Below are 22,399 nucleotides of genomic sequence, written 5' to 3'. Positions count from 1 at the left end.
GGGCAAGTCAGCTGTTTGGTAAGGATAGATGGTCTAAGAAGACAATGGAATGCACGAAAACTTCATTGGAAGAGAGAGTCAGAAGTGCTATTGTCAGAGAAGAATTTCCAGTCCGGATATTGTAAATATAAGAGACTTTGGAAGTCAGGATGCGAGAAACAACAACATTCTTGCATCAAATCGTAAAAATAATAATATTAAAACTTGAGACATGGCACATAAAATTGCAGCGGTTTATTTTTTGAACCTTGTTTGGCTAGCTAAGTACCTTGATATACTACTTACAATTCATCTTCATATCTTACACTCAACATTTCTGTTAATTCATCATCTGACATAGACACCAAAGTATCAGTTAAGAAGGGAGATAATAATCACACTTGTAAATGAAAGAAGCTCAGTATACTATTTGAATTCAACTTTTATTTTTCCGCCAAGATAAGAAAATTTATAGCATTCTTAATAGAGCTTTAGCTTATCAGTCATCGACTGGATGCTGGCCTAGTTGCTGTTCTTGTTGACCTCCGCTGAAGCCTTGTCGAGCAGAGACTGGACGTTTTGCAGACTCTGTAACACAGTAAAACGGGTAATCAATAAGGTGTTCAAAAGTGAAAGCTGAAGTGAAATCTTGTGGATATCACTTCAAAGGAATAACTGATAAGAGGAAATGAACTGTGGGAAAGCATTCTAGAGCAGAGTTACAGGATACGTTTGCACTGCCGAACTGCAGTGGACTAAAGAGGGCTTGCAACCATTGCTGCAGGTAAAAATCGTTCGACCGTCCGATTAAGCACAATAAAAGGAAAAAAATTTACGTCCGTGTGAGTGTTCGGAGTGAATGTACTGTGACTGGTCCGTAAGCCGTTGAGCATGTTACTGGCGTGTTTACCTAAGTGTAACATTGACGAGTACTTTAGCCATTTGCTTTCTAGACACGTTTATCAGATCTTTCGCTCCTTACAAAACGTAGGATTTTAGAAGAATCGTTTACTCTTCACTTCCGTAATCTATCAGTGTCGCTAGATGTAAAAGATACACACCTGGCTGAAATTCTGTACAAAACTATATATACCCTTAATTGTACAAAATAAAGCAGTTATGTTCCTTTCATTGTTCAATAAATTAATGCTGGGGTTTCTAGTTTTGCGAATGTGTGATTTCTCTTCAGTCACTATATCAGTTCGTGAATTTAAAAGTAGGGGACTCATAATTTGAATACATCATGATTCCTAATTACACTTATTACGCAAGTTGTATTTCGACCCCTGCTCACTATCCAGAACAGAATCTGCACATCTCTGAATATATTGCTGAATCTTGATAGGGACAAGCTATACGGCGTAGTGATCTATCAAGTAGCATGCAAAAGTTCGTTAATACGACGTCTTATAAACGGAATCTCCACATACATTTTTCAGCTAACTAACGTGTTTATTCATGGAATTAACAGCTGACCTATGTAGAGGAATGCATTCGCTAGAGTTGAGGTAGTGTTGTTTTCTACTGCATTTTCTATGAACAATTACGTCTACTTAGGTTGGGATTTGGTAGCTTCTTTATTAAATCTTATATACATTTTGATAGTAAAAATTAAAGAATGTGCCCAAAATAATATGAATTGCTTTGAATGGAGTTGAAAGCACATTGTATTCTATTTAGATTTTAACTTCTCGTCACTGTTTCATTAAATTTTTACAACAATATTTTTTCCATATCGGCCTTCTTTTGAGCAAAGCAATGACGCCTTAGAAACCAGATAGGAAATAGTAAGGCTGTATTTCATGTGACTGTATCGTCTTTTACGCTGAAAAATGTTACTTGAGGACATAGACTGGGTCAGTATATATTAATAGAGCGGAAAGTTTTACTGCTTTATTTTTCTCTTGTAGATCTCCGAAAATACACTGCTGCTATTTCGAAATCACACACGAAAAGGCCTCTGAAACGCCAACCGATGATTTTACAGTACTTCACAATAATTAGAGATATGTGTCATTTGGAGGTTATAACTTTGGAACCCTGTTTGAAAAGGAATAGTTTTGATACCTCATCACTCAGCAAGCCATGTGCATATATCAGACACGTAGCCTGATGTGCAAAGAACACGATAGCAAGAGCGCTGTTCTCCGTCAACTCTTTTACAATCACCTTACAATACAAGGTATTTTCTTCACAACTAGGCAGACATCAACACTTTTGAAAAGTCAAGACAGAAGGGAATTAAAGACATTAGCTGCCAGTGGGCACTGATTTACATTGAAGAGCTAAAGTAACTGGTACAACTGCCTGATATCGTGAATGGCCCTCGCGAGCACGCACAACGACGTGGCATGGACTCGACTACTGTCTGTAGTAGTGCTGGAGCGAATTGATACCATGAGTCCTGCAAGGCTGTCTATAAATCCGTCGGCGTACGAGGGGGTGGAGATCTCTTCTCAATTACACGTTAAAAGGGATACCAGATATGCTCAATAATGTTCATGTCTGGGGAGTTTGGTGCCCAGCGGAAGTGTTTAAACCGACGAGAGTGTTCCTGGAGCCACTCCGTAGCAATTCTGGAAGTGTGGGAAGTCGCATTGTGCTGCTGGAATTGCCGAAGTCCGTCGGAATGCACAGAGGACATGAATGGATGCAGATGATCAGACAGGATTCTTACGTACGTGTCACCTGCCAGAGTCGTATCTAGACGTATCAGGGGTCCATATCAATCCACCTGCACACGCCCCACACCATTACAGAGCCTTCAACGGCTTGAGCAGTCCCATGCTGACATACAGGGTCCATGAATTCATGAGATTGTCTTTAAACCGGTACACATCCATCCGCTCGATACAATTTAAAACGAGACTCGTCTGACAAGGCAACATGTTTCCACTCATCAACAGTCCAATGTCGGTGTTGACGGGTCGTGCAGTCATCAAGAGTACACGAGGAGGCCTTCGGCTCCTAAAGCCCATATTGATGATGTTTCGTTGAATGGTTCGCACGCTGACACTTGTTGATGGCCCAGCATTGAAATCTGCTGCAATTTGCGGAAGGGTTGCACTTCCATCACGTTGAACGATTGTTTTGAGTCGTATTCCGTCCCGTTCTTGCAGGATATTTTCCCAGCCGCAGCTATGTCGGAGATCTGATATTTCACCGGATTCCTGATATTCAAGATACACTAGTGAAATGGTCGACCGGGAAATTCGCCACATCATCGCTTCCTCGGAGATGTGTTCCATTGCTCATGCGCCAACTATAATACCACGTTCAAATGGATCAAATGGCTCTGAGCACTATGGGACCTAACATCCGAGGTCATCAGTCCCCTAAACCTAACTAACCTAAGGACATCACACACATCCGTGCCCGAGGCAAGATTCGAACCTGCGACCGTAGCGATCGCGCGCTTCCAGACTGAAGAGGCTAGAACAGCTCGACCACAGCGGCCGGCCATAACACTACGTTCAAACTCAAATCTTGACAACCTGCCATTGCAGCAGCAGTAACCGATCTAACAACTGTGCCAGATAGACGTTGCCGACCGTAGCGCCGACTTCTGCCTGTATTTGAATACACATGCCTATACTAGTTTCTTTGGCGCTTCTGTTTCTGTCAATTGCGAATGTTGAAAATATGTGATGGACTAGGATTAGAGACCGGATCTCCTGTTTACTTGGCAGATGCGCTGACCACAACGTCATCCGGACACACTGGTTCCTACACAGAATACGCTGGCATGCCTCTCGTCAGACCCAAGTTCTCAGCTTCCCCACATACTGCTGATGTAGTGGCCCATGCCCATTATCCTCATTACTCGTGGCATTTCGCTGATGCCCGAAGAGTTCGAGCATGATGTGTGTCTGCACTGAAGTGACCACTGGCCGTCCTCACCTTAATTCTATATATGTGGCATCTGCTCTTTCGGACATGTCCGAAATTTCACAGTTGATGAAAATCAGTTCTCACTGGCAGCTAATATCTTTAATTCCTTTGTGTGTTGATTCCTACGGCTGTAGGATCAAAACGATGTCTGTTCTTTCGGACTTGTTCGAAAGGACAGACACCACACATACATAATTCGAAAAGTTTTAACAGTGTCGCTCGATATAGAGTACTCACCTGCTGGATGGAATTCGTGATGCCCTCGATGACTTGGCTGGTGGCGTCGGTCTGTGCCTTCTGGAGTTGTTCCAGCGCCGCCTCTCCGCGCTCCACGAACTCCATAGCCTTCTCAAAGTTCTCGTGGGTCTTGGTCGAGATTGCGTTCACCGCATTCTGCAGATTACTGGAGGCTTCCTGCACCCACTCGGCCGCCTCTTGCGAGATTTGCTGTCCGGCTGAGACAATCGCTTGCTGGAAATCACAATATATCTCAATATAATATTAAGGAGTTGCTGTGCAGCTAGGATACAATTCCCCCCCCTCCCCCCCTCCTTTGTGTTTGTGTCCCACTGAGATCGCAATAGATTTTAAGCAAATTTACTAGCACCTCCTCCTTATAATCTTAAAATTCCATACAAACCAGTTCATAACAATTTTTTGTGAAAAATTACTTCACCAAGATTATTTTGTCCCTCTCCTGAAATTTCTCTTAGAGTAAAAATGCTCCATGAAATGTTTTTATATCATTTAGGTTTTAACTACATGCACTCGCATTACTTTTCATGAAATGTTGTTTTCCCTGAAAACTAGAAAGGCGATATGTTTGCTTATAAACTGACGCTAGTTCGAGTAATTAGTTTTTAATGATGTTTGCAGTAAATGAATGCTATAAGCATTGTCATTTGGTGTCATACTATTCGAAAGTATATAGCTTATAGAGTTAAGTCAGTTAATGGGAAGAGTACTAAAGAAGATAAATACGATGACAATTACAAGGCCAAGAAAGGTGATACCATTATCAACGGCGTGGAAAGATTATATTAAAACAGAGAAGAACAAAAAACACCTAGTGCCAATACCATTAAAATCGAATTAAGCTCTGAATTGCCTATAATGCAACCGAATCTGTAAAATTCCACATATTTTGCACGTTTGCTCTATGTACACTTCATCCCTATAATCTCTAGTAGGAGAAATTAAGACTGTAATGTTATAAATCTCACTAACTGCAATATTATTTTTTTTTATTTTGAATTACACGATTCAATGGCTAGGAATGCTTTTATAAGCCAAAGAGTGTAATATACTGAAGGACGTAGTATCGTCCCACTAACGAATTAAAACAGTTTCAAAATTATTGCACTCAGCACTGTTTTCGGAAAATTGTTCTGAAGCAAATGCTCGAACTGAAAATCGTCTAAGGGCCCTCGCACATATTCCCACTGTGGAACAGTTTTGTTCAACACAGCACAATGTTTGGAATCTTCTGTACCATGCCCAGTTGAATAGGAAATGATGCGTGGAAGAAAATTAATTCTTTGCTTACTCGCCTGCCGAGGTTGTGCGGTTGTCAAAAATGAAAAAAAAAAAAAGTGAACTGCGTGTTAATATGCAAATTTGTTGCTAACATTCCAGTTAATTCTGAAATTTGCTTCATGCCCTACAGTTCACTTAAAACTCATATTCAAAGTGCTTATCGATAAATGTAGCTTCGACATCCACATTTTAAAGGAACCATTGAGTCTTACAATTTTCACACTCTTCTTAATCGCAGACTTTTTGTCGCTTTCTCTCAAAAGTGCGTGAGTTTCACAAGTCACTGTCACTTCATTTCACCTTCTGTATCCGTGGAGAGCCCCGACATCTGCACTGCCACTTCAAAAGTGCAGGACAGTGTATTACTAACAAAATTATTCTTAACTTGCAAGTTACAGTTACGGACTGCCCCTGACGAAATGTCTGTTGATAAGGAGTTCATATTTCAGTTTCAAACTGTTTTTGAATATTTGCACATTTGTCAGCTTTTCGTGTGATAAGCGAGCACCCCCTGTCCTTCACCCAACTTCGTTTCTTGTGCATCGACAGCCCGGTCGTTAGAGTGCTGGAGCGCCAGCAGAACATGAACAAAAACTGCACTCTATAACGCACCGAAACTCGTCAAACAGCCACAAATAAATAAAAGATTTGCTCATCCTTTAGAACATTGTTCCTGGGAAACCGCGATTCAAAAATTAGGATTAAAGTTAAGAAAAACAGTGTAGGATCGTATGAAAGTTGTTAAAATTTAAAACTTATTAATCATGTGACCGGTGTAGATCGTGGTACGCTCATCATCAGTCAATTAAAGCTCTATGATGACCACTGGAGAGAACAGGGAGAAGCAGCCTACTAAGTAGTGACGATAAACATTGATGGAGCCAATCTCTCCAGCCACTGTTATGGAGTTTTAATGGCCTGATGTGATCATACCACGACCTAAACCGTTCACCTGGTCAGTAAATTCTAAATTTTAATAACCTACATGCGATCCTGGATTGTTTTTACAGATGTACATTTTATAAAAAATTTATTATGCAAACCCATGTTCTATCAGTTGAAATGCAAAGTTAAATATGTAGACTTTTTCCCCTTAAAAAAAAGTAACGAGTCCTCACCTGTGCGGAAACTATGGCCTTCTGTGCGGATGCCTGAAGTTTCTCCTGCAAAACAAAGAAGGGAAAATTTACAAAATAGCATGTGGAGACTCTAGTAGCGGCTGAAATCAATAACTCTAGAAGCCAAACTCACCTGAATACTGTTCCAGGCGGCAGTTGTTTCGTTGTAGGCGTTCTGTATCCAAGAACCGACTTCCTTCGCGTCTTCCTCAGCACTTTGCACTATGTCCTGCCAGATCTTCTCAGCGTTCTCCGCGGCATGCTGGCTTAAGTTCTTCTGGACGTTGTAGATGTTTTCGAAGAAGTTGCCTACTTCAGTAAACCAGTCACTGATGCCAGGCGCTGGTGCAGCCGCAGTGCTCTGCACAACACAAGAGAAAGGAACATTTATGACCGCGACAGCTGCAAGGTCCTGCATGCCACACTCCCTGTTTCCGTGTCCCTAAAGCAATCGAGTATTCTGGATGAAGTATGATAATGTGATTACGAGCAACCTACATGCGTCTTTTTACATTTATCGTTTGCTACGCAAGAAGACTAAGCTCTATTCTTTCGTTGGCTATCTTGTTTTAAGGCAGTCTGAAATGATTTATGATATCCATTGTCGTTACTAGACTATGTAGTATTTTGCAAAAATACGAAAACAACACATCATCGAGAACTGTGTCACAGCATCATCGAACGCCATTCGACGCCTACATGCTTTTACCTATCTAGTAATGCCACATAGAACACTCAAATATTTAATATTCGTTGTTGGATCTCCGAAAAATAAAACTAATACATGGTTGCGAAAAAATCCAGTTTGGTAAACCGCAGCCATCACTTGGTTTAATACAAGCACCTTTTTCGAAGCGGAGTAGCCATATACAAATGATGATATCAGGTTCCAGATCGCCGATTATTTTATTCTCAGACATCCTTCTTTCGGTCTAGACATGCATTATCTTACTTCCAGAACATAGTGTCATATTAGTCACAGCTTACGTCTCTTTAAAGTTGTACTCAGTTTTAGATGCAGGAAGTCTAAGTATTTAGACATAAACACTTCCTATGATTTCCTTCCAGCTTTAGATGAGACAGTTCCACTCAATCTAAAAATTAGATGCATAGAATAACAATGTAGGAAAAGAAGGAATGGAGTTTTGAAATCAACAGAGGGGTAGCTTTGTCGGAATAGAGTGGTGGATGAAACCATTTAAGCATTCGTACGAAACCACTGATGGAGATCATGAAAAAGATAGATCAGAGTCTGTGGAGAGAAGTGTAGAAACAACACCTCCTGAAAGAGAAAGCGCTGTCTTAACAAACGCGCCACCTTGTGGGAGCTGAATGTAGAAGAATTCACGTAATCACTGTGAAACTACACAAAGCAGCACTAGTTCAGATGTGTTGAGAATATTTTCTTTTCACTACAATTATAAACACGGAGAACTGTTAACAATACACAAAAAAATCAGTAAGAGTAAACATTCAAAGCTATTTCACCTGCGAGCAAAGACATAGAAGGTCCAGTCACAAATATGTGACCACCGTGAAAGTTCGACATCACCACTTACAGACGGTAGGTGGCAGCAAGAGCAGTGGAGGATGTATAAAGCATGAGGAGCACTCCGTCTTCAGGCCACGAGTGGCCTACCGAGACCATCCGACCGCCGTGTCATCCTCGGTGGAGGATGCGGATAGGAGGGGTATGGCGTCAGCACACCGCTCTCCCGGTCGTAAGATGGCACTCTTGATCGAAGCCGCTACTATTCGGTCGAGTAGCTCCTCAATTGGCATCACGAGGCTGAGCGCACCCCGAGAAATGGCAACAGCGCATGGCGGCCTGGATGGTCACCCATCCAAGTGCCGACCACGCCCCACAGCGCTTCGGTGATCTCACGGGAAATAAAGAGAGAGTTATGGCCTGCGGAATATTTTAGTGGCGTTCCCCGGGTGATCTCGCCATTCTGGAAGGCTCAATGGATCAAGAGAAGTATATATCTATCCTCGAGGACCACGTCCACCCCTAAAAAAGACCTTTTTTTTCCTCGTCACGATGATATCTACTACCAGGACAATGCAGCGCGTCACACAGCTCGTAATGTACACGAGCGTTCGCTGAGCACCAGGATGAGTTTATCGTACGCCCCTGGCCACCACATTCCACTTGCCACTTGCCAATCGACAGTCTGTGCGACCTCTCCTGTCGGACTGTTGGCGTCATGGATTCTCAACCGAGAAATCTAGCGCAGATGGCCAAGGCAGTGGAGTCGACGAGGCTCAACATGCCTTTTGTTACTTAACAGAAACTCGCTGACTCTCTCCCTCAAATTCTCGCAACGGTACGCGCTGCAAAGGGGGTTTTTTCAGGCCCTGACAGATGGGCACATTAATGTGACTGGACAGTTATAACTTTAAAATGCAAAGTGCAACTTTTAGTAACTTGATCGAAACAATAAAGATGAATGTTGTCTTTAGAGATCAGGCGTCTAACACGAATAAATTAATGGAAAACCCATTTCTGTCAGGAAATATAATATATCGGTCATTCTCAGTAGGAAAAGTTTAAGGTGGCTTTCCAGTAATATCAGTCTATGCTGCGTGTCTCGAGTGAACACAACTCTTAACTTCAGTGACTCCTAGCAAATAACGACAGGCGAGTTTCACGCAGTGGTGGACAGTTTTTTTGGAGAAAAACTGTTTGCAAACTCCCCATGTTGTCCGTAAAGCAGAGATCAATGAGGAACGCATATTCTATCTAGTCACAAAAAGGCGATGTTGTTGTGCTCATAAACATTTTGTGATGCGAATGTCAGTTACAAAAGTAATGCTTGTAGAAGTGTTTACATCGTACAGGTATAGCTGTCAGAAACAAATGAACACTGTAAAAAGATTGGCTTCCTCTTCTGTTTAGCTCGACAGAAGATGCAACGAAGAGCCGTACGTTTCGTCATAGGATCGTTTAGTCAGTGCGGGAGGGTCACAGAGATACTCAGAAGACTTGAAAAGAGAGATGTGTTGCGTTACGGAGAGGTTTACTACCGAATATCCGAGACTGTAGGCGCCCGAAGAGTCGGGCAACAAATTACTTCTTCCCACCTAAGTCTCGCGACATAACCCCAGTGAAAAAATTGGAGAAATTAGAGCTGATACGGAGATTTAGAGAACTCTTTCTTCCCACGTGCAATTTACAAATAGAAGAGGAAACTTGGAAAATGTAGCGGTACCATAGCTACCACCCGCCTCACACCGTAAGGTGATTTGTGCAGTATAAAAGTAGATGTAGAAACAAGCAGGGCACATAAAATACGCAGTCGTCAGCGTCACGCAAAAAGAAATCGATTGAAGTGTATGTGGCTAATATGTGTACCGTAACGGAATCCAGTTTCGTTTTTCTAGTAAATTACCTACTTCCAGTCCGCCCCCGGTAGCTGAGTTGTCAGCGCGACAGAATGTCAATCATAAGGGTCCAGGTTCCATTCCCGGCTGGGTCGCAGATTTTCTCCGATCAGGGACTGGGTGTTGTGTTGTCCTGATGATTATCATTTCATCCCCATCGACGCGCAAGTCGCCGAAGTGGCGTCAAAACGAAAGACTTCCACCCGGCGAACGGTCTACCCGACGGGAGGCCCTAGTCTCACGACATTTATTTTACCTACTTCCAAATATAATGGAACATTTAGTGATTCTAAAAGCACACAAATAAATTCAGACTCTCTTACCTGTACTGCCAAGCCGAAAGCCAAGAAAATGAGCAGCTTAGAAGCCATTTCTGTCGATTTCTCTGCGAGGAGGCAATCTGACTGCCTGAAGAAGCCGTCGATATTTATAGGGTGCTCCTCCAAGGCTGGTGCCGAATAATAAACACGGCAGCCATACGCTCACATGGCTGTGGATGTGTTTGCGCAGGTGGACTGTAGGCGTGTTGATGTACAGTGGCAACTAACAGTTTGCGATCCTAGGTTCTCAGTTACGCAGCTGCACTTACAGACAACGTCACTAGCAGAGAAATTGCATCAACTTTTCTCGCCCAAATGGAGGGTAATAACGTGCAGAAATTCAACTTTGATTACATCGTAATTCGATAACAAAAAAAAAGCTACAATGTTAATATTTATATGAACAACATCTTAATGGCATATTAAAAAGAAAGCAAATCCTGGATTGTACATATCTAAAACAAAGGAAACCCAAGTTGAACTTGCAAAATTTTTTTCCACATTTTGCGCGGAGTATGTTAAGTCTAAAGAACGGGAACTATGCTGAAGTTGTTCCACATCTTATAAAAGAAGCGAGAACACACAGAAGTTAGCTTCACCTCCTTGATGAACAATATGATAAATATAATTATCACTAACGACATAAAAATACACTGCGATTTAAACGAGCAAATGAACTAATTGCATTTGGAAATAAATGAAGCACAATGGAATATTTACAAATAGCGAACGAAATCATAGAATTGAGCTACAAGTATGATGTGCCACTTCTCCTGGGATTCATTGATTCTGAGAGAATGAATATTTTGTATCGCTAAAATTACTGCTAGCAGCACTGGACGAAGTTTTCAAATCCGCAGATTGGGAAAAAGAACAAGCGACACGTGAGGATCGAACATACCTCAATCACCTTCGGTTTGATGATGATATTGTGCAGCTCGCCTCCAGTGTACCTAGACTTCAGCAAGAAATGTAAGAACTTAGTAGAGTAAGTTTGTTTAATAAGACTAAAATAACATTTAATACATACAAAATCGCATGCGCCAATAATGAAGTCTTAGAACCAGCTGGTGAGTTTTCGTTTTTAGGGCAGTTGAAAACAATGACTTGATGGTCAGCATGACAATTTAAAAACGAATATTCTGATGTGCTCTCTATGAAGTAAATGAAGTCCTCATAATTAGTTTTCCACTTTGTCTGCTACACACGTTTAACAATCGTTGTGGATTCCTAATTTTAAGTAATAGAAATGGGATAAGGAATTTAAATGTGAAAACTATTCAAAAACTGAACGATATTTAGCCACCAATGGAGAAACGTAAATTAGAAATTACCAGAAGAGACAGTAAAACAAACTGGAGCAGTGGCGGGGTTGCTGGCGTCGCCTTTCGAATTCCTGGCGCCACTAGCTCGATCTGTCGTGTGGTGTCCCTCTGGGTTGAGGCCACTAAGATCTTTGCTCAAGGTTGTTGATGGGGACAGGGCGTGTTGTGGTGGTTTGGGGAGCGAGGAGGACGATGTGAGAGGTCCACCTGGCGAGTAAGGCGAGAACTTAAGCAAACGCCTTGGACATGGTGTCAGGCGAGTGGATGCTGGGCATACTTGTGGGCCAATTTGAATCTGTGGCTCACTTCTAGTGCCATTTTCGTGGGTAGCCAGGCCAGCCAGCTCTGGGATGTGACACACCGAAGAGAGAGTTGAAGCCAGTTTCGCTATGCTGAATGCTGGACCCCCTTTGGAAAGAAGGCCCGCCTGTTTTCTATTTGATATTTCTAATTAACTGAAGCTGCTATTATTGAAGGCCTTTCTGTTCCCTTTTGCCAGCCGGAGTGGCCGAGCGGTTCTCGGTGCTACAGTCTGGAACCGCGCGACCGCTACGGTCGCAGGTTCGAATCCTGCCTCGGGCATGGATGTGTGTGATGTCCTCAGGTTAGTTAGGTTTAAGTAGTTCAAAGATCTAAGGGACTGATGACGTCAGCAGTTAAGTCCCATAGTGCTCAGAGCCATTTGAGCCACTGGTTCCCTTATCATTAAATTAAGAGCTGTTTCATAAAATAGGCCTACCTGTTCTTATTGCCCTACTATTGAGATCTGTATCTTACTCAGTCTGTGTTGTAATTAACTTAAATTGTAATTGCCAAAGGCCTACCTGTTTCTGAAATGTTTATGTCAACAAGGTAGTAAAAGGAAATGACACTTGATGGTGTATGGACCCTAAACTTTCGCCTTACATTTCTTTCTCCATATTGTAGGTTTCAAAACTAATGCTACAAGAAACAGGCTAAAGAGGAAAACATGATTAAGACTATAATGAAAATAAAATTTAGCTGGGCGGAAAATCTAGTCACTGGATTGTGGATGTACCAACAAAGTACTTTTATGTTATCTGGAGATAAAAAGATACATAAACGATGGCTTACTGGAAGATGAATACATAGATTAGAAAACTTGCTGGAGTCATGTGGGTGCACATAGGTGAAGGCCGTAATTCAAGGGATAGTCTAGGGTAGTCGTTAATCTTGCAGTGATGATGGAAGAATTAAGGAAGAGAGTGACAGAAAATCTTGGCAAGAGTACCATTTCAGTATTCATTAAGCGTGGTCATCTAACGATATAAGTTTAGTCCCAAATTATATGTATCTCCGTAAGACATCAAAACTGTTTGTACAGCCTACAAACCAAACACAGAGCTTCAGCCTTTAGTGGTAATGCTCTTTTATGAATCTCAACAAGACTATCTGGCTCACTGCGAACTTCAGATTACCGATAAGCGTTTCATATTCCGTCATTTTTTACACAAAAACGTGCAGAAGCTATATATACAGGTTGGTCGGAAATAGTCTGAAGAGCTTGTAAGGGTGTTGCAGGGCAAGTTGCGCGGAGAAATAATTGATAAGAAAAAAAATCCATACGTTGCGCCGATTCCGAATTAGTTGATATTTCATATTCAGTCATTTTTTTACACAAAAACGTGTAGAAGCTATATATACAGGTTGGTAGGAAATAGTCTTAAGAACTTGTAAGGGTGTTGCAGGGCAAGTTGCGCGGAGATATAATTGCTAAGAAAAAAAATTGCATACGCTGCGCCGTTTCCGAATTAGTTGGTATTAAAATTAGTCAATCAGGCCGATGCACCTGCCCATTCAAATGGCCCACCACAGTCAGACGAACTAAGGCTTTTCATTGTGTCGATCATAAAATATTACTGCAGAAATTGGACCAGTATGGAATAAGGGGAGTAGCTCACAATTGGTTCACCTCTTATTTTTAAAACAGACGGCAGGTCGTTCTCTGCAGTACTGAGAATGGCCATGACGTGCAGTGCCAATGGGTCACATTTAAGTGTGGGTGTCCCAGGGATCAGTGCTGGCGCCGCTACTGTTTCTTGTATATATAAATGATATTCGTTCTAGTATTCCAGGTGATTCTAAAATATTTCTGTTTGATGACGACACCAGCTTGGTAGTGGAGGATGTTGTGTACAGTACTGGCACAGCATCAAATGATGTACATCAGTACATAAGTTCATGGCTTGTAGAAAATAAATGATGTTAAATCACAGTAAGTCTCAGATTTTATAGTTTCTAACACACGATTCAACGAAAACTGACATGTTGATTACACAGAATGGGCATATCATTAGTGAGACCAAACAGCTCAGATTTCTAGGGGCTCAGATAGATTGTAAGTTGTTGTGGAAATCCCATGCTCAGGATCTTGTTCAAACACTAAATGCTGTTTTATTTAAATATAGGATTATACAGCCAGCCGGTTGCAAATTAGTGTGTGGTGTCTTGACCTAGGTTTCGACACCTACTAAGAGTGTATTCATCATAATGAAATTTTGATGAACTGTAGAATTACGTTGCGAAAAAGCAATGGTCCGATTTTAGAGCAGCTATGCTCAAGTCAAAAATAAAATAAAACTTTCCATCTTTTGCCACGTGTGCCTAGCTGGGACCAACATCAATCTGATGTTACATGAATGAGCTGTTACATTTTAAACTTCATGTTCAGAAAAAAACTCAAATTTTGTAGTTAATTATCTCAATTTTTAACACAGTTTTTAATAGATTTGGAAAACGGAGTTTCGTACACCTGTAAGTATGGTTTGTATGCTATGCAAAATTCATCGAAGAATCTCTCTTACTTATGAAGAAAAGTGTACCTACAGCGACAAATGCAGCCAATAGTAAGTGAAAAAATGATGAAATTTCACATGTAAAAAAATTATTTTGTTATATTTTTGAACTTCCACTGCTATTAGTGTGAATATTGACTCATTCCTGGTCATGCTAACAAAGTTTTATGAATTTATTTGTAAAAGTATAGACAATGGAAATTAAAATGTCCTGTGGTGCCTCTCTTGCTCCAAGTTGGCCTGTTTGACGTCCTACCGCCCTTAACATAATTCCTGTGTTACGTTGTTTGGTTACGTTGCTTTAAACTTATGGCTTGTCGTCTGCACAGAATTTGTATACGATTCATTTTATGTATTATTACTCTTTTGTTATAACTTCATGTACTGATACGTTCCATGACCATGGAGACTTGCTCCTCAATTTTGTCGCACGGAACATAACACAGAAAATTTTAAAAAATATATAAAACAGCGTGTTCTTCGTTCGGTTACCTAAAATCGAATAAGAGAGCGATGCAGACATTGGACGGTTGTAATGATTGAATCTCAGCCAAAGGAAGAGCAGACTCGTGCGCTATCGTCTACGCTAAAACAACTGACACTAATTGTATCTGGTGGCCCACTTGAATTTGCACGCGCAATGGCCTGACTGGCTAAATTCAACGCTAATTAACTCCATAACGGTACAACGTATCGAATTTTCTCTTAATAATTATTTCTCAGCACAACCTACCCTGCAATACACTTATAAGTTATTCAGGTTGTTTCTGAGCAAACTGCATGTACGGGGGCGTGCTGAATAGTGATGCCGCCAATTTTTTCATGTGAAAACTCTTAAAGCTTTTAAAATAAAAGAAGCGTTATTAACGTTCTACACCTTTATTTTACATATCTACACACTTAATTCTCAACATAGTCATCCTAGTGACGAACACATATCTCACAACAGTAGACCACTTTGTTGATTTCATCACTGTATAACGTTTGACTGCTTCATCGTGTAACGCCGGAAATGCATATTCTCCTATTTTCATCTATTGTATTATAAATTTTTTTCCTTATTTTGTTACCTGAAGTTATGACATTTCTGTGTCTTTATATATTGTTTTACTATATATATATATGCATTTATGTCGATGTATAATTGGTTCGTTTTGTAAATACTATTTGTATTTTTACGCTGGGTCTTGCCTAGGGAAAACTATGCTATCGAACGATTACATCGATAGGTCGTGTGGAGAACCAAAGTGTTTAGGATCTTTGGTAGTATTAACTCTGCCGCATGGAGCGCAGGCAGAGGGGGTCTGGCTGGAGTAGGGCGGTGGAGCAGGTGTGTTGTGTGACGCTCCCGCAAGTTGCCGCACTTTCGGGGTTTGCGAGCATGTAATTGCGCTCGAGTTGCTATGATAGTTTCTGACACGGTGTCGCGGACGGGAAGCATTAGCTGGCTCACATCAAGAACCCGTTTCACCTGGTGACCGTGTCGAGAAGAAGGCGTGCCAACATCCAGCTTCTGCAACAGCAACAGCCGACAATGAGTGACTGTCGCCACCTCCCCGATCGACGACTGCAAACCTTCAATCAGCCAACAATGAAGACTAAAAGCACGTAAAGTTTAAGAACTGTATGGCTGACCTCAGCTTTTCAAACTGTTGCACCACAAAAATACAGAAATTTAGCATGAACCTTTGTTGCTCATTGTCCCAATTGCATTACCAAGCCGGGTCCCTTCCTTTTGTGGAATGAGCCCGAGTGTCGTTGGAATTCATACGCCAGTATTAAAGTAATATAATTCCATTTCACTGCTTTAATTTCAAAGTTCAGTTAAAGTATTAATAGCTGGCTAAAATATTTAGATTACACAAGCACAAATTAAGAGTGCGAGTTTTGTTACCATATTTTAGCTTACCTGTGACTGCAGCTCAGCTTGGTAGATACTAAATTTTACTATTGTTAATTGTTCAGAATCATTTAATTCAAGTTAAAAGTTAAATCTCTTATTTCTAAATTTCGCAGATTCAAGTTGCTTTTGAAATATTGATGAGGTAGCCCAATACTAACCTTATTTTATTGAATTTCGTAGTGCTTCAAAAACAAGGTTCACTATTAATTTCAGTCACTAAATTAACTTTCAATTTTCCGGTTTTATTAATTCGTTTGCTAAATTAAGTCAGAGTGTAGCGAAATTTATTACTTCTGACAAACATTCAGTTTTCACACAGCACGTGTCAACCTTCAGTTGCCACGCTTTTAGTGCTAATTATATGTGCATTAATCTTTCATTACCAGTTATTATAGTAGTTGTCCATAGGACTGACGACTGTACTTTTCTCCAAATCTCAAATATCTAATTAACGCCAATTAATTGTTAACGTAACGACCGCACATTTACTTTCTTTATTAAATTGTTCCCCTTTCCTCAAAATTAATTTTCATCAATTTCATTTGCATTTTTCCTTTCATTTAGATGTAACCCTTTCCTCCCTCTTTAGTGACAAATTAACTTGGGTGACGATTGCTTTCCCAAATTTCCATTAGGTGCAGGCGGTTTAATTTTTCACTGTCATTAAGGTCGATAAGTGAGGGGGAGGTTACAATCTCTAAATGATGTCCTCGAACTTGTTGTTTAGATTTTGGAGACAGCTGAAAATTGGATGAGGCCAAGTAGGGACTGTATGGATAGTGATCGATGACAGTGAACCCATCGGATTGATGCGGATGTCACAGCTCTTGTGTGTGGTCTGGCATTATCATGCTAAAGGAGACGGTGCTCCATGTGTGGACGAACTCTTCAAATTAGAAACTCGATTACAGTCCACTGTTCCTGACGCACCGACATAGTTACGTTACACACCGCCATGTTACACGCTAAAATTCGAGGCCCTCTAGCGGCAGAGGACTGATGATATGGAGAATAAACATGCAGACTGTTAATAACATTTGCTTTATTTTGAAAGCTTTAAGAGTTTCACATAAAAAATTCTGAGGCATTACTTTTCAGCACGCCCTTGTATATTTTTGGTGCTCCTCTTGAAGACGCTGCGTTATTCTTGCTTATAGATGCTCCAGTTCCAGTCTTAAGCTCCGAACTTATGACTGATTTGCACGTCACAGAATGTTGACGACGACTCAGGCGACGAAAATAACGAGCCACCTCTGTACGTCGTGTAATGCTGTCGCCCGTGCTGCAGTTTAACACAGACTGGCAGCGAGTACGTGCGAACGCGCCTTATCAACTTCCGGCGCCAGCCTTCTCATTTTTGGCTGCAGCGTTTTTAGCGCACTCATCGTCTAGTAAAAGTAGAGAAACTGCGGGACCCCGCCCAGTTGCGATATACAGCTCAGTGTTGCGCATGCGTAGTCGAGCTGTGACTCACGGAGATGCCTATCTGTACCTCACAGAGATACAAAGCTGTATCTCACAGAGCACAGCAAAGTGTTCTTGAATTTCTTTTTCGGTGAAATCATGACATACTTTATTACCTATAATGAAAAGTACAATCAACAGTGAGTGTCATCTGTTCAATGACACCATGACCCTTACACTAGATATCTTCACCAACCTTGCGACGTCTACGAGCAAATACAGTCATTGGCCTATTACAGAAAAATAAGCATTACAAAAGTGTTTGTTTGTTACCTCACCAACCTGAGAGTTACGGTAAGTAACAACATCACAATCATTAAAAACAGTATGAGTCCTAGAAGTTTGTGACGGGAATTGCCGAACACCCAAACACATTGTACATACAGTGTCCTATAAATGTTGCGACAAACTTCTAGCGGAGGTGGGGCACACCAGTATAGAGAAATGCGTAGCAACCACTGGATGCAAATGTCAGGTGTAAGTGGTAGCGGAGGTCGAAGATATGAAAGGAAACATGAGAGTGATTCTTTTGAAACATATATTGGACATAATGAGTGCATACGATGCATGATGCGGGGTAAGCTCTAATGTTACAACAGATGGTCGAAGTATGCACCTCCAGACACCATGCATGCTGGCCACCGACGGAGCATTGACTGTCGGACACAATCGGACGGATCGGGAATTTATTTGATTGTAGCATATGCACAGACGATTCTTGCGACGAGATCCATTTCAGACTCCACAGGATCGCGATGTATGAGAGGTTTTATGGCACCCCACAGAAAGAAATCAAGGTTCAATAAATTCGATGAGCTTGGGAGCTAGGGAGGCGATCTTCAAATGGTTCAAATGGCTCTGAGCACCATGGGACTTAACATCTGAGGTCATCAGCCCCCTAGACTTAGAACTACTTAAACCAAACTAACCTAAGGACATCACACACAGCCATGTCCGAGGCAGGATTCGAATCTGCGACCGTAGCAGCAGCGCGATTCCGGACTGAAGCACCTAGAACCACTCGGTCACAACGGCCGGCAGACTAGGTTTCATCAATAGACATGAGGTTACAGATCTTTCACCGTTGTACTTATAAATCGTACGTTTGACAACTTATGTCGTCCTCTTTGATTTACTATTTTTATGTTAGGATTTTCTCGTCTTTGTACAATATTTTCTCAAGATCCATAATAATTTACCGTAGGTTCCTATGTCCTGTGTAGAACCGCTCGGCCACAGCGGCCGGCGGGAGCGATATTACTCGCCCAATCCGCCGATACGGGTATGAGCTGTTCAAATGCTTACGAACGGGCGACGGAAGTCAAGACGGTGCCCCATCGTGTTGGAACCCCATGCAGCGCCTCACCCATGCTGGAACATCTTCAAGCAAGCCGGGAAGAACCTGTTCCAGTACTCTCGTCCATAGCACGACCTAGCGGCTTACATTGACTTTTGCGGTCGTGGGTTGCTATTCAGTTGTCGCTAGAAGTTGTCGCAATATCACTTGGCCGGCCGCGGTGGTCTCGCGGTTCTAGGCGCGCAGTCCGGAACCGTGCGACTGCTACGGTCGCAGGTTCGAATCCTGCCTCGGGCATGGATGTGTGTGATGTCCTTAGGTTAGTTAGGTTTAAGTAGTTCTAAGTAGGGGACTAATGACCACAGCAGTTGAGTCCCATAGTGCTCAGAGCCATTTGAAGCCAATATTACTTGAACATCCTGTGTAGTTATATACCAGCCAATGCTGTTCTCATACCAGTGTCCTATGCTTTTCAAAGCCAGACGAAGGAGCCTAATACATAATATACCAACCATGCTGCGCGAAAAGCCAGTGAGGTAATGTGGTATTAAATGTGCCGACCAGTCGATGCCAACCCGCCCCATCGTGCTCGCGGATCGCTCCTAACTGTGTTGACAGGTGCAAGTGCATAATCAAGAAAGTTATTCGGAATTATTGAAATTGCCAGAAAATTGGTTTGCAATCCTAACTCATGATGCCAACGTCGAAAAGGTGTTCTCTTTTAAAAAACGCCCATTGTACAAAGGAACGCAATAAATAGCAAACCGACACAATGAGACAGTTAACAGTGCAATGAAATGATTCCATGAAGAAATAATGCTCTCTATAAAGTGGGTTCAAATGAGAAATATTAATTCTCAACTACAAAATATTGTTATTTCTTTATGTCTAACCGAAATGACCTGAGCTATTGATATCTTTTCGTTCTCCGTCCGAGAAGAGCAGATAATTTATTTTCCTTAACGAAGAATTCTAGTGTATTTTGACATAACATTATCTTAGGAGGAAGAGAGCAATTAAGAAGACTGAGCACCTAGTTGCTGACATTCACGGTCTAGTCACGTTCATGTGACGACCGCCTATGTTCGATGTCAACTGGCAATAATCATTCACGGACAGTAGGTGGCATCACTGGCAGTGGAGGGCATACTGTCTCAAATGGCTCTGAGCACTATGGGACTTAACATGGAGGGCATACTAAGCGTGTCGGGGGCGGAGGGCGCGGAAAACAGTGCAGTTGTTGTAGTACGGAAACAGCGATTTATTTGACTTACAAAAGGGCATCGTCATTGTACTTCAGAACAAAGCTGGAAACATTTCCGAAACGGCTAAGTTTCTAAAATGTTCGCATGCCGCCGTGCACGGCATAATGGCGCTATCCAAAGCTGGAACCGAGGAAACTGTAGTGCACCACGGACCGTGGATGACAGGTGCGAACGACGTCATCTGAGTGCTTACTGGCGAATAGACGTGCAACTGTTGAGTAATTGACCACGCAGATGAACTAAGAGGCTACCAACAGTGTATCCTCAAGAACAATTCAGCGAACGCTGCTGCGTAAGGGCCTCCGCAGCAGGTGGTTGGTTCATGCATCCACGCTGACTGCTGTTCGTAGGCTGGAATTTGCACGCACAAGCCGCAACTGGGCATCTGCTGGATGGCGACGGGCGGCCTTTGCAGATGAATCTCGTTTTATACTCCACTGAACAGATGACCGTTGGTGTTTACGGAGTGATACGTCTGAAAGCAAAAACCCTGCAACAATCGTGGAAGCGTCAAGGCCAGAGCGGGAGCGTTATGGTCTGGGGAACGTTTCCGCGACGTTCCCTGTGTGATCTCGTCAGTACGCAAGACACAATGGATCAACACGTATACGCCTTTATTCGCGTCCAATCCAACCTGCAGGTTATTTTTCTACGGCATCTACCAAGAGGATAATGCAACGCATCACACAGCTCTCGGTGTCGTGCGTGGTTCGAAGAGCAGCAGGGTGAGTTTACCGTACTCCTCCGGCCACCAAACTCCCTGGATTTAAACCTAATCGAGAATCTGTAGGACCACCTCGATCGGGTTTTACACTCCATGGATCCTCTACAGGGAAACCAGATACTGGCCACGGCACTGGAGTCGGCATGCCTGCTCATCCCTGCCGGTATCATCCAGAACCTCACCAACATTCTGCCTGCACGTCTCGCAGTGGTCCGTGTTATTCAGACTTTCGCCAGGTGGTCTCGTTAATGTGACTGGACAGTGTACTAGCAAAATTACAAGAGTGTTTACTGATTTTTTTTCACGTTGATCTCTTTTACAGTTCATCTTGTAAAATCTCTGGCTATTTAATAACGCCACATTGACGACGATTCCTGAACGGCCAAAATGCAGACCGTCTCTGTCAACACGGCCGTCGTTGGGAAAAATTTGTCGCAGGGAAGGACAAACGCGATTTTACGCCACTTCACTTCGTCGTAGTGTGGATTTCTTAAAAATGTTATAAAATAAAAAATAACATTATCGAACAACATTAACAACCATCATCAACGAACACACACAGAAATATAGGCTTTAGCATAATTAATAGCTGTAACTATCGAAAATTATCATGCTGCATTTATCACTTTCAGCTAATTAAATAACTGTTCTCTTTGTGAAGCTAAAGCATTAGATTCAGAAATCGTTGTTCGAAGGTGGGGAGCTTGGTTTTGTGTTAGTTTTCAATGTAAGGAAATTATTTGCATGGTAATAGTAATAATGATCAGACTTCGTTGAAAGTATGGATTGCAGGCTCGACTTACAAATCTTCAGATGTGAAAACGATTGCATGCTTCGGGCAGGCGATCGTTTCGTCAACAAAGCGATTACTTCCAACAATCGTTGCGCCACCAAATCGACAACTTCCAACCAATTTAACAGGCTGAAAGGTATATAAAACATTTCATCGTTAAGAGGATCACATGGTTAGATAAAGTACTTCCAAATGAAACATGATTAAGTTATAAATACTTATTATTGCAAAACAGTATTGAAAGCGTACAGATTACGTGACTTCCTAGTCCAATGGCTCTAGAAAGAAAGGCAAAGAAGCCTATTTCTAGTATTTCACATTTAAAAAAAAATTGAAAAACAAATTGAAAAAAAAACATGTAAATCCGTTACATAGATACAAACTCTACTTTAAGTAGAAGAATTCTGTCTCTCACATATCGAAAGATAAACGATTGTTTCAGCGGTTACCATGTTTCGTAGTCGCTGTGAAACTTCAAAGAAGCAACGGCGTGTCTAAAATCAGACACGGACACACACAACTGAAGACAACACGACAACTCTAAGGCAATAAGGTATATATTATCATTTCACAAGAAGTGCGTG

The 22,399-nt window shown here is 41.8% G+C and overlaps 1 protein-coding gene across 1 annotated transcript; it reads right to left on the bottom strand.

Moving 5' to 3' along the window:
* Nucleotides 1-403: 403 nt before the first annotated feature.
* On the bottom strand, nt 404-10,383 carry LOC126236724 (uncharacterized). Its single transcript, XM_049946248.1, has 5 exons — nt 10,232-10,383; nt 6,658-6,885; nt 6,525-6,569; nt 4,108-4,341; nt 404-567 (listed from the first exon to the last, which is right to left on the bottom strand). Exons 1-5 carry the CDS (start codon nt 10,277-10,279, stop codon nt 502-504), a joined length of 621 nt encoding a protein of 206 aa, XP_049802205.1. The 5' UTR covers nt 10,280-10,383; the 3' UTR covers nt 404-501.
* Nucleotides 10,384-22,399: the final 12,016 nt, after the last annotated feature.

The sequence above is a fragment of the Schistocerca nitens genome, chromosome 2 (genome assembly GCF_023898315.1).
Source record: "Schistocerca nitens isolate TAMUIC-IGC-003100 chromosome 2, iqSchNite1.1, whole genome shotgun sequence".
NCBI classification, from domain to species: Eukaryota; Metazoa; Arthropoda; class Insecta; order Orthoptera; family Acrididae; genus Schistocerca; species Schistocerca nitens.
This window is presented reverse-complemented; position numbering and strand designations above follow the sequence as displayed.